Below are 12,045 nucleotides of genomic sequence, written 5' to 3' on the forward strand. Positions count from 1 at the left end.
AAGTGGCAGTATATGATCTCACAGTGAGTAATGTCTTCAAGATCTGGAGTTTTAAAATGACGTAACAGATCCCATGCAGGAAAAAGAAAAAAACTTTGTCCCTCCTTCCAGCTGTGGTGACCTCTTATTTGTATGACTGCAGACATTGAACATAAAACCCATGTTAAATCTTATTAGCCTGCAAAGGCCAGCACCCAATCACTAACATGTGCTAGAATGACAATACTCTTCACAGCTGCCTATGGACAGGGAAAGCAAGGTTCCTTGTCTGGAATCCTTGAAACCTGCTGCCAGATGGTAGGCAGTGCTGTGTTACTGAGTAGCTCAATCCCTGGCTGCAACTCTGCACATGCTTTTGAACTGTATGTGTGTGGTGGGGAAACCCAAAAGCCATGTACCTTCTGGGCAACATTCCAGGGGTCGGGGAACATGCAAGCGTGGGGAGAGCAACACGGCCAATTTTACCTTTGTACAGCAGTCTAGTTTCTACACACTCCCCTTTGTCCTCCATCCAGGCAGCAAAGAGGTACTATCAGAGTTCTATGGACACATTCCAGCCAGGCAAAAACACTGAGGCTGCAAAGGATGGGTGGGGTGGGGGTCAGTGAGGGGCATGGCCTTGGGACAATCCCAAGGTAGATTTACTCTGCCCTGTTCTAAAAGGTTGAGATCTTGCACACTGCTGTGCAGAATGGTCCTACATCAAAAGCACAAGTTTCCACCTCCACTTTAGACCAGGACAGCAGCTGCACAGCCTATGGTACTGAATAATTTCCAGGAGCACTTTAGACCACAGAGCTCGGGCCTTACAGACCCATGAGATTGGAAAAGTTATGTGGATCTTTCCTTGAACAAAGACATTTTGGGCAGCAAGTCAAGCCCACCCCACAAAAGAAAGAAAGAAAAGAAATACAGACCCATCTCCCCCCTCCCCTGCAAAATACCATAACATAGCGTAGCCAGCAATTTGCAACAGAAGGTTAGCTGTCTGATGTCTGTCATTCATTAAGCACCCTAGCTTGACAGATGCTCTTTTAAAAAAGAAAGAAGGAAAACAAAGAATTCTCCTGCAGGTTTCCCATTCACAAAAGAAAGACTTGTTTATGGTAATCTCTTTTTGTTGTTCTGGATTCAGAGCTGATCCTCAGTGCCAGGCTGCAGACATCCAACCAATTGCATATAGAGGCAGGTGTTGCAATGTGTGGCACAACCGGGACCCATGAGGATTGGGATCCACTGCCAGCATTTAGGAAAGATGGTCCAGGCAGAGGCAGGGTTAAATCGCAAGCAAAGCAGAGGCAGGGAGTCATTTTTAGCCCAAGGGCCACATTTCCTTCTGGGCAATCCTCTGGGGGCCACATGTCAATAGTGGGCAGGGGCAGAAGTAGGTGGAACAATGGTGCAAATTTCATCCTCCTTCAGTTTCTACACACACACACCTCTTTTGCCTCCATCCAGGCAAGTAAGAAGAAAACTTTGGAGTTCAAAGGTGCAACCCAGACAGAAACAAACACTCAAGGAGGGTGCGAAGCAGAGACAGGAATTTGATTTGGGGGAAAGTCCCAAGGACCAGAGAGGTCTGTAGGGCTGCATGTGGCTCCTGGGACTAAGGTTCCCAGTCCCTGGGTTAAGATAATCAGGGCAAATGGACCCCTGGAATCTAAACAGATCAGCAAGGATGCTTTGATGGGGAACATTTAACCCACCTGTGTGGACTGTGTGGCTGCTACTGAGGAGACTTCGCTGCCTCTGATGCAGTCAGGGCTGGATTAACCATTAAGCAAAATAAGCACATGCTTATTTTCCATTGTCAGATTTTAAACATTAATGGTCACAAATTGCTCAGCTAAGCATTCCTTTGTTGAAGTATATTAAAAATCTCAACAGAACAACCATGCAACAATCCTCTGGGATAGCTCCATGTCCTCTGGGATAGCATGGTTGTTCTGATGGGATTTTTAATATACTTCAACAGAGAAAATGAATGCTAGCTGAGCACTCCCTACTCTGAGTAGAACTTGGTGGGATGCTGAATCCTGCAGCACAGTTCTTGACAGAAGTGACACCCTGTCAGCATGTAGCAGCCCTATAGTACATGCTTTCCTAGGAGTAAGTCCTGCTGAGGTCAATGGAGCTCGCTTCTGGAGAGATGTACAGCAGGTTGCACTGTAGGGACAATGATTTTGAGGGCGCCTACCTGGGTGTAAGGTATGCGGGTGGCGCTGTGGGTTAAACCACAGAGCCTAGGACTTGCCAATCAGAAGGTCAGCAGTTCAAATCCCTGCAACGGGGTGAGCTCCCGTTGCTGGGTCCCTGCTCCTGCCAACCTAGCAGTTTGAAAGCACGTCAAAGTGCAAGTAGATAAATAGGTACGGCTCCAGCGGGAAGGTAAACGGTGTGCTGCTCTGGTTCACCAGAAGCGGCTTAGTCATGCTGGCCACATGACCCGGAAGCTGTGTGCTGGCTCCCTCGGCCAATAAAGCCAGATGAGCGCCGCAACCCCAGAATCGGCCATGACTGGACCTAATGGTCAGGGGTCCCTTTACCTTTTACCTGGGTGTAAGCAGTCATCAGACACATGGGTCTGTACTACTCAGAATAGACCCACTGAAATTAATGGGCATGATTACCACTGACAGGTCACTTCCTATCCAGGGAACTCCAGGGAATTAAATATAACCCAGGGCAATTTAATCTCAAGTAGCACTACAATCGTTAACCTCACTTTCCCGCGAGTCAGCCTCAGTGAATTCAATTGGACTTACTTCTGAGTAGACAAGGTGAGGATCGCAGTGTCAGGGCCACCCCCACCCCCCGCGTCTATTCCCCCTCCCCAAAGAGCCACCTGCTCGTCTTCCGCTGACCAGGGGCACCTCCCTCACCTGTAGGCAGCCCCGAGCCGCCGCTGGCTGCGGAGTCTCCTCCATTCCGCTCTAGGTGGCTTTGCCCGGCAGTCGCAGATCCCAAACTCCGGGGCCAGAACAGAAGCAGCGGAAGGAGCAACATCACCGACGGCTTCTCTCGAACAAAGGGCGCTGCCGGAGAGTCCGAGGAGCACCGTTTCCCACCGGGAGGCGGAAAACGCTTGCGAGAGGCTGAGTGTCGGACGAGCCCGTGGACCCGGCTCAGAAAGGCTTGAAGGAAACTTCCCCGCTCCCCTCCCGCGGCATAGCGCCGCCCCGCGCAGCCACAGCCGCTAAGATGCGCGCGCGGTGGGGGGAAGAGGGAGCGTGGCTGTTAAGGTGAAAGTAACTTTCTTGAGAGTAACTCCTGTTACATTGGAATAGGGTAGGAATGAACACTGCAGGGCGTTCGGAATAGACAGAAAGACAGACAGGTAGATAAGAGGTGTGTGTGTGTTTCAAAAAGCAAGGTGAATTTTTCCACTTTTAAATATATAAAAAAAAGATACAAGATGTGTGTCTTGTATAAAAGAATGGATTTAAAAACTGTAGAAGCCCAAAACAGTGAAAAGATTAGGGTGCCCCCCTCCCGAAATAAAAATAGTAATAAACCTTGGAAGAAAAAATTATTTTTTGGAAATGTATGCGAATCCTAAATGTATGCTGAAATTAAAAGAGCTTATGTTTCCATATTTTCTGGTTGCAAAATTATTTCAAAAACAATTTTAGCATTGGGTGAGGGGTTATGGGCGGACCCAGGATTTATGTTCGGGGGCAGGCTTCATGTTGCGGGGGGGGGGGGCGCAGAACCTCAGTATTTTTATGGATTTGCTTGATTTGGGGAGGGGGGCAGCCGCCCCTCCCTGCCCCTCTTGGCTATGCCCTTGTGAGGGGTGCCTCTTCTCTGCTGGTGACCTATGCATGTGCTTAGTTGGCTATTGGATAATCCAACACATGAAAACTCATAATTTTAATGTATATTTTCACGCAATGTTAGATTTACTCAGAGCAGACCCACTGAAATCCATCAACTTTATGTAAACTGCACAGAGGTTTTCACTATTCAGTAATACACGTGTTCTGCCAGTTTTTTAAAATAAAAAATAAACACCTGCTTAGTGCCAGGAACATAGGAAACTGGCCCCTATTCAGTCCATCAAACTTAGTATTGTCCGCACTGACTGGCAGCAGCTCCCTAGGGTTTCTGATTAGGAACATTCCAAACACTACCTGGAAATGCTGGGGATTGAACCTGGGACCTTGTGCGTGCAAAGCAGGTGTGAGGAATGTAAGAAGAGCTTGCTGGATCAGGCCACCTAGACAAGCCCAGTATCCTGTTCTCTAAGTGGTTGACTTGATACAAGAGCACTTTCCTGTGGTTTCTAGCAACTGGTATTCAGAAGTATTATTACCTGTGACAGTGGAGGCAGGGCATGGCCATCATGGTGAGTTGCCACCAATAGCCTTATCCCCTGTTAATGTCTCTGAACCTTCTTTCTTTCTTTTAAGGCGTCCTATTGGGGATGAGTGTGTGTGCAACTTCAACTTCAACAACGGCTTTATTGTTTTATTATTTTTTATTATGCATATTAATTGCCTCATAGCAATGACTTTAGGTGAATTTAAAAACAACAGCAGCAGCAGCAACAACAACAACAGAAATGCAAATGTATAAAATTGCAGCGCCTGAAAACACAACAGAACAATTTTATTCTGGTAAAATATCAGCAAAACACACTTCCATTCTCTCTCTCTCTCTCTCTCTCTCTCTCTCTCTCTCTCTCACACACACACACACACACACAAAATCCATTCCATCACCTTTGAGGTGCTTGCTGTAAAAATGTGAAAAGTAGACTCTCCCCATTCCAAGAAGCAGCAGCAATTCATCATTCAAAAGCCTGGTGGGTGGGTGGACACACACACACACACTTTGCCTTGCACCTGCATACATTCAGGGTTGGTGCCAGACAGACCTGTCCTAGGGAAAGCATTCCATAGGCAAGGAGCTGCCACTGAAAAGGCCCCTCCTCTTGTCCAATCTTTCTTTGGCGGGGTCACCCAGAGTACAGTCCTTGATAATCTAAAATGAGAGTGGGAAACCTCAGGCATGGGGCTTGTCAGTCTGGCCTTGAGGACCCTCCTCACACCCTCTCTCCAGCTACATCCTCTCATTATGCTATTTTGGGTCCCCCTCCCTTAATAAAAAAACGCCTGCAATCCCTGTGACTCTTCCAAGCCCGCTGACATTCCCCTCATTTACTACCTGCAATGGTTAGGTTCACTGTTGAAGAAAGCATACAGCTTAGCTTGGAATTACAGGTGGGAAGAGGTGATGTTGCACTCAGGTCATTTTTGCCAGCTTCCCATTAGGAAATGCGGTTGACCACTGTGAGAACAGTATGCTGGACTCGATGGGTTTTTGGCTTGATCCAGCAGGGCTCTCCTTGCTTGCCACTTCAGATTGCATTTGCACAACACCATGTTTGTATGCTTTCTTGGTTCCTGTCTCCAGTGGCGTAGCGTGGGGGGTGCAGGGGGGGCCGGCCGCACCGGCCGCAACATATTGGGGGGGGGGGACGCTCGCACTCGCAGCTCTCTGCCCCTACCTGGCTCACTCACTCTCTCTCACTGCAGTGCTGGCTGTGCGAATCCGATTCGAGCCGCCGGGTCGCCGCCCACAGTGGAGGGGAGGGTGCCAGGCGTGCGGTGCGGTGCGGAGAGAGAGCGAGGGACTATCTGGGGGAGGGACTGTGCAGCGGGGGGGGGGCGCAAATTACTTGCCTTGCCCCGGGTGCTGACAACCCACGCTACGCCACTGCCTGTCTCCCTTAAATCTCCCAGCAAGCATCAGGAGAAAAACCTAAAAAACTTGTTTGCTTAGGTCTCCCTTGAGATGGTGGTTTCCCCTCTCACTGTGGGTGTCAATGAACACAGGAAAGCTAGGGTGCGTGTGTTATCAACATATACAGTATTATGAATGGTCATAGGCTTCTGCCCTGGACCCATTGTTGTTCAGAATCTTTATAAATGATTTGGAGGATGGTATTGAGGAGATGCTAATCAAATTTGCAGATGACACCAAACTGGGAGGGGTAGCTAATGCTGCTGAAGACAGAAGCGGCACTCAATACGAACTTAGTAGATTCTAAAACTAGGTAAGGTTCTGCACTTAGGCAGGAAGAACCATGTGCACAAATATAAGATGGGGGACACCTGGCTTAGTAGCAGTACATGTGAGGTCTTAATGGGCCACAAGCTTAACATAAGTCAACAGCATGATGCAGCAGCAGAAAAGAGCTAACACTAGTCTAGGCTGCATCAACAGAAGTATAGAAAAGTAATAGTACTGCTCTATTCTGTCTTGGACGCGGGTGGCGCTGTGGGTTAAACCACAGAGCCCAGGGCTTGCCGATCGGAAGATCGGCGGTTCAAATCCCCGCAACAGGGTGAGCTCCCGTTGCTCGGTCCCTGCTCCTGCCAACCTAGCAGTTCAAAAGCACGTCAAAGTACAACTAGATAAATAGGTACCACTCCAGTGGGAAGGTAAACGGCGTTTCCGTGCACTGCTCTGGTTCACCAGAAGCGGCTTAGTCATGCTGGTCACAGGACCCGGAAGCTGTACGCCGGCTCCCTCAGCCAGTAAAGCGAGATGAGCGCCGCAACCCCAGAGTCAGTTACGACTGGACCTAATGGTCAGGGGGGTATTCTGTCTTAGTCAAACCATACCTGGAGTCCTGTGTCCAGTCCACAGTTTAAAGATAGTGACAAGCTCGAACATGTGCAGAGGAGGGTGACCAAGATTGATCAAGAGTCTGGAAACCAAGCCTTGTGAGGAGTGGTTGAAGGAGCTGGGTATGTTTAGCCTGGAAAAGAGACTGAGAGGAGATATAATAGCCACCTTCAATTATCTGAAGGGCTGCCTCATGAAAGATGGAACAAGCTTGTTTTCTCCTGCTCTGGAGGACCTGAGCCAATGGCTTCAAGCTACAAGAAAGGAGATTCCGACTAAAGATAAGGAAGAACTTTCTGACAGTAAGAGCTGTTCAACAGTGGAAGGTCTTCCTTGGGAGGTGCTGGCCTGTCCTACCTTGGCGGTTTTTAACTGAGGTTGGATGGTCATCTCCTTCCTTGGAAGTTTCTAAGCAGAGGTTGGGTGCATCTATCAAGGATGCTTTAGTTGAGATTTCTGCATTGCTAGATGACCCTGGGGGTTCCTTCCAACTCTACAGTTCGATGATTCTAACCTTGTAAATATTTAAGCTTTACACTGAATCATTAACAAACTGTCTCTTATATTTCACAGCAATTTTGCTACCCTTACATTTTTATTTAGTCCATCATATCCATAAGTGTATACAGTGGTGCCTCGCAAGATGAAAAGAATCCGTTCCGCGGGTCTTTTCGTCTTGCGGTTTTTTCGTCTTGCGAAACAAGCCCATTGACGGAGTAGCGCTATTAGCGCTATTGGCGATTTAAGGGCTAAAAATGGCTTTTTAAGGGGGGGGATTAGCGGTTTTGCTGCTAAAATGCTTTTAGCAGCTTAGCGATTCAAAATAAGGGGTTTTGGAGCAAAAAAAAAAAATCATTTTTTTCCCGTCATTTTTCGTCTTGCGAAGCAAGCCCATAGGGAAATTCGTCCTGCGAAGCGCCTCTGCAAATGGAAAACCCTTTCGTCTTGCGGGTTTTCCGTCTTGCGAGGCATTCGTCTTGCAGGGCACCACTGTACACTAGGGGTGAGGTGTCTTTTCAGCCTCAGGCTACATTCCTTTGTGGGGAATCTTCCAGGGGCCACATGCAATTTGTGGATGTGGCCAGAAGTAGGTGCAGCAAATGGATGTGACTTTTACCTTTGTGTAGTATAAATCAGATGCTGATACACACGCACAAATGCGCCCCTCTCCAGGCAAGCAAGAGGCATCATCCAAGTTCAAGGACACATTTGAGCCAAAGAGTTCAAAGAATGTATGAGGGACACGGCCTAGGGAGAATCCCAAGGGCCAGATAAAGAGGCCTGCAGGGCGTATTTGGCCCCTAGACCTGATGCTCCCTACCAGGCCTGGGCACAGCATGTTTGAGGCACGGAGGCGGGAGTCATGTTAGAATAAAATTATAAACTCAAACAAAAAAGCAGTGGTCCCGGGCTGGCTTAGTCCTCTGAGGCCCGGGGGCAAATGTACCCGGCTGCTTCCCCCTCGCCACCTGCTGCACAGGCCTGCTCCCCACTCCTGATAGATACAGTCCACGTAGAGAGGATGAGCAGGTGTTGGAATCTGTGTGCGTGGGTGACTGCCCCAAGTAGCAAACCACTGAACTGAAGACGATACCTTCTTAGGGAAAAAGGTCAGAGGCAGGAAGGAGTATAACGGGGCTTCCTGTACCTACTGAGCTTTGCTTTAGTGACTTGATCTTCCAGATCTCTGACATGTTCCTATATTTAGTTGTCCTTTGTGCCTACTTCACACTCCTCAATTCTACTTCCTGGTTTATTCTTTGGTTATGACTTTAATCCTTCAGCCTGATGGCTACATACTCCTCAACCATCCCGATTTGAGTAGGACATCCTAGAATTACAGAAACCATGCTGGTTTCTGATTGGATCCCAGAATGTCCCGGGCTTTTTGGTCCAGCACTCTTGCACGAGTCAGCTGGCTTGCTCCGGAGCACTGGACCAAAATACATTTGTTTTTTGGTCTTGTGCTCTCACACAAATCGGCTGGTTTCTGCAACAGCTCGGAACCAAAACACTGAGCATCCTGATTTTTATTAGCAGGATGCTGGTGGTTATGTGGCTGGTTTGCTGCATGGTTCCTGGCCCATCTCTCTCTCTCTCATCTGATGAGATATAGTGCACAAAATCTTAGGCTATAGTAAATATGTTGGTGTGTAGCCCTATATCGGGACGCGGGTGGTACTGTGGGTTAAACCACAGAGCCCAGGACTTGCCGATCAGAAGGTCGTTCGTTCGAATCCCCGCAATGGGGTGAGCTCCCGTTGCTCGGTCCCTGCTCCTGCCAACCTAGCAGTTCGAAAGCACGTCAGAGTGCAAGTAGATAAATAGGTACCACTCCGGTGGGAAGGTAAATGGCGTTTCCGTGTGCTGCTCTGGTTCACCAGAAGCGGCTTAGTCATGCCGGCCACATGACCCGGAAGCTGTATGCCGGCTCCCTCGGCCAGTAAAAGTGAGATGAGCGCCACAACCCCAGAGTTGGTCACGACTGGACCTAATGGTCAGGGGTCCCTTTACCTTTTAGCCCTATATCAATTGAATTTGGTGTGACTTACCTCTGAGGAGCCTTCAGATTTCATCCTTCATTTTAACTCTCAAGTCTCTGCTGCCACATAACTCTGCCATCTCATTTTGGTATTTAGTATTATTGGGCTTTAAAAAACAAGCAATTTCTAGCCCCCCACTCCCCGTCAAAAATAGCGTTTTCCTTTTCATAAGCCCAAATACATAAATTAGAACCCCAAATCGCTGATGCAGTTGGAATGGTGCTGAGCAGGCAGGGGGCTCTGTGAAACACCCTAAGAGCTCATGCATCCTGGGAAAATTACAGTGACACTCCTCCAGATTGTACAGCACAGTTCTCCAGCCAAGAAACATATTCAAAAGTGCATGTTACTACAGTAAAGTGTGCACAAAAATGCATATATTAGTGGAAATATCATACAAAATGTATTAAGGGGAAATGATTTGCAGAAATGTGTGAACTGGGCAAAACTGTAAACAAAAATTTGTATTGGGAGAAATTTGCACTAAAATGCTGATGAATTTTCACGAGGAACTTTTTTTCTTTTTAAATTGTACTGATTTGTAAATGTGGGGAACTCAATTTGGATTGGAAAAATGAGATAAACCAAAATGGAAAGATTTGTTGAAATATAACACACTAAGTTGCCAGTTGCTGTCCCTCCCTTAAATGAAAGCGGCAACTATAGCTTACCAAGCCTCTTGTAGACTTAAGAAATCTAAGAATTGTTTACTGTGTCAATTATCTGAGATTCTCTTAACTAATTTTAGATCTATATTGTCCAATAATGTGGCCAACTGCAGTTTCAGATGCTGTTTGGCCCAGAACATTGAGAAGCAATCTCCTACAGTATAAGGCTTCACCTTAACTACAAAATTGCATACTTTTAATACTAGACTGTTCTTTTGGCTGGGACTGCTCACTGCTTTGGTTTAGGTTGAATCACAGCAGGGCATTAGATTACTCCTTCGTGTTTCCTGTAGTTCAGTGTTGATAAATAACTGGTCACAACGATGTCCTCTGGCTAAACAGTTTTCTCGGTAAAATGCTATCAGGACTTTCTGCCCTGAATTCCATCGGCATTCTTTAAGTGACATTGCTAATGGTTACGCTCCCTCTTCTAGATGTGGTGGGTCAAAGCGATGGGATTGTGAACTTGGCATACCCATACTTACCTTGGGTTGATCAAAAAATAAAAATAAAAATCGTCCCCGTTTAGCTTGCTAGGTATTTTGTAATATAGTCATGACAGTGTACAAGTGGCCAGGGAGGTATGTGCTTCAAGTACCTAAACAGCAGGGTTTTGTTTTTGTTTTTCCAGCCAGAACCCACCTCTTAGGTGGGTGCAATTGCCACTACTGTGGTACCTCGAGTTACATACGCTTCAGGTTACATACGCTTCAGGTTACAGACTCCGCTAACCCAGAAATAGTGCTTCAGGTTAAGAACTTTGCTTCAGGATGAGAACAGAAGCCGCTTGGCAGCAGCGGGAGGCCCCGTTAGCTAAAGTGATGCTTCAGGTTAAGAACAGTTTCAGGTTAAGTACAGACCTCCGGAACGAATTAAGTACTTAACCTGAGGTACCACTGTATAAGAGAACATGGGAGGTGTTCATGGTGGGTTCCAGCACCTCTTTTTCTAGAAAAATAGCACTGCTAGTCACCAATCCAAGCCAGATAACATTTATCTGCAGTGGTGCTGGGCATTGTGGGCCAAACAAAATCAAACTCCGTGCCAGTCACACAAGAACTTCGTCAACACCACTAGTTCTAAGTGGCTACCTCCTTTAGACTTTTCTCTTCCAAAAATCATTTCGGCTATCATATGTTTCTCACTGCTATGGCTGTTTTTTATTTTACTTGTAACCCCCTCCTCCTACTTTATATAAATGTGATTTCTGGATTCCTGGGATGAGCACAAAACAGCACAGAATGATCTCTTTGTCATTTGGCACACACCACATTCAGTTAGCACTCTTTTCCTAAGGTTTTATTATTTTAATTCAAGGACTTTGCTTCATACAAAATGTAATTGTAGAAACAACTGCAGAATCCAAAGTTTGGCTGATAAATATTACTCAGGCAGCAAACTATTCAATCACAGAATTCCCAGCCCTCCCCATCAAATCCCCAAGCAAAGTTCCAGTTGTGTTGCATGTTTGGAACTTCCCTTCAGGTTTTTGTTTTTTAAACACTGTTTTTTTTAAAATATAAATTTTGCAACAAACCCCCCAATTCATATCAAATATAATTAAAAATTAACAACTGATGAATACATCGTATCAAAAAGTACGAAGATAAACATTTTTACCATGCACATACTTTATATATATATAGATTTATATATATGTATGTATATATTTATATAATATGTATATATTTTACATGCAAATGTTACTTATTCAAAGTACAGCCACCACTAGACTTATTCTGGATGCAGAAAATGGGTTGTTGCATTTCAAGTTTTGGCAATGCACAAAGGGGATTCTGGGAAATCCCTGACCTCTGCTCTAGCAAAAGTTAGCTCTGGCTACGTCCCATTGAAACTGACAGAATAAATCTGTTGCGGCTAACTTGGGTCTCATTGCTGATTTCTTTTTTCAAAGCAATGGGGGAATTGGGTACTTTTAAGTTTCTGGACTTAAATGGGACCCTCTCCTCCTAGACAGTGATGTGTCTTCCTTCAAAATGTGGTATTCTCAGCCCTGAGCATTCTGCTGAGGAATCTAGACCTCTGCTCCCAAATTCCAATGGCACCTCTTTTGTTTAGATGAGACTTAGCCATGGCTAACTTCAACTGTATTGGAACCTTCATGTGCATTGAAAGCAAGACAGCATCTAGGGCTGTTTGCAAATTGAAGGTTGGATATGTCAACCACTGAGATAGGT

At 46.4% G+C, this 12,045-nt stretch overlaps 2 protein-coding genes across 2 annotated transcripts in view; one reads left to right on the top strand and one right to left on the bottom strand.

The window, feature by feature from the left end:
- LOC310669227 (uncharacterized protein) overlaps nt 1–3,164 on the bottom strand; it is a 142,906-nt gene extending 139,742 nt beyond the window's left edge. Inside the window, exon 1 of the mRNA XM_083422836.1 lies at nt 2,883–3,164. Coding sequence (XP_083278962.1) covers nt 2,883–3,006 — 124 coding nt within the window. The 5' untranslated portion in view covers nt 3,007–3,164. The remainder of the gene's footprint in view (nt 1–2,882) is intronic.
- The window catches only part of SLC31A2 (solute carrier family 31 member 2), a 526,804-nt gene that overhangs the window by 268,521 nt on the left and 246,238 nt on the right, over nt 1–12,045 (top strand). The gene's annotated exons all lie outside the window — the stretch shown is intronic.

This window comes from Podarcis tiliguerta (assembly GCF_965153285.1).
Source record: "Podarcis tiliguerta genome assembly, chromosome: Z".
Classification (NCBI taxonomy): domain Eukaryota; kingdom Metazoa; phylum Chordata; class Lepidosauria; order Squamata; family Lacertidae; genus Podarcis; species Podarcis tiliguerta.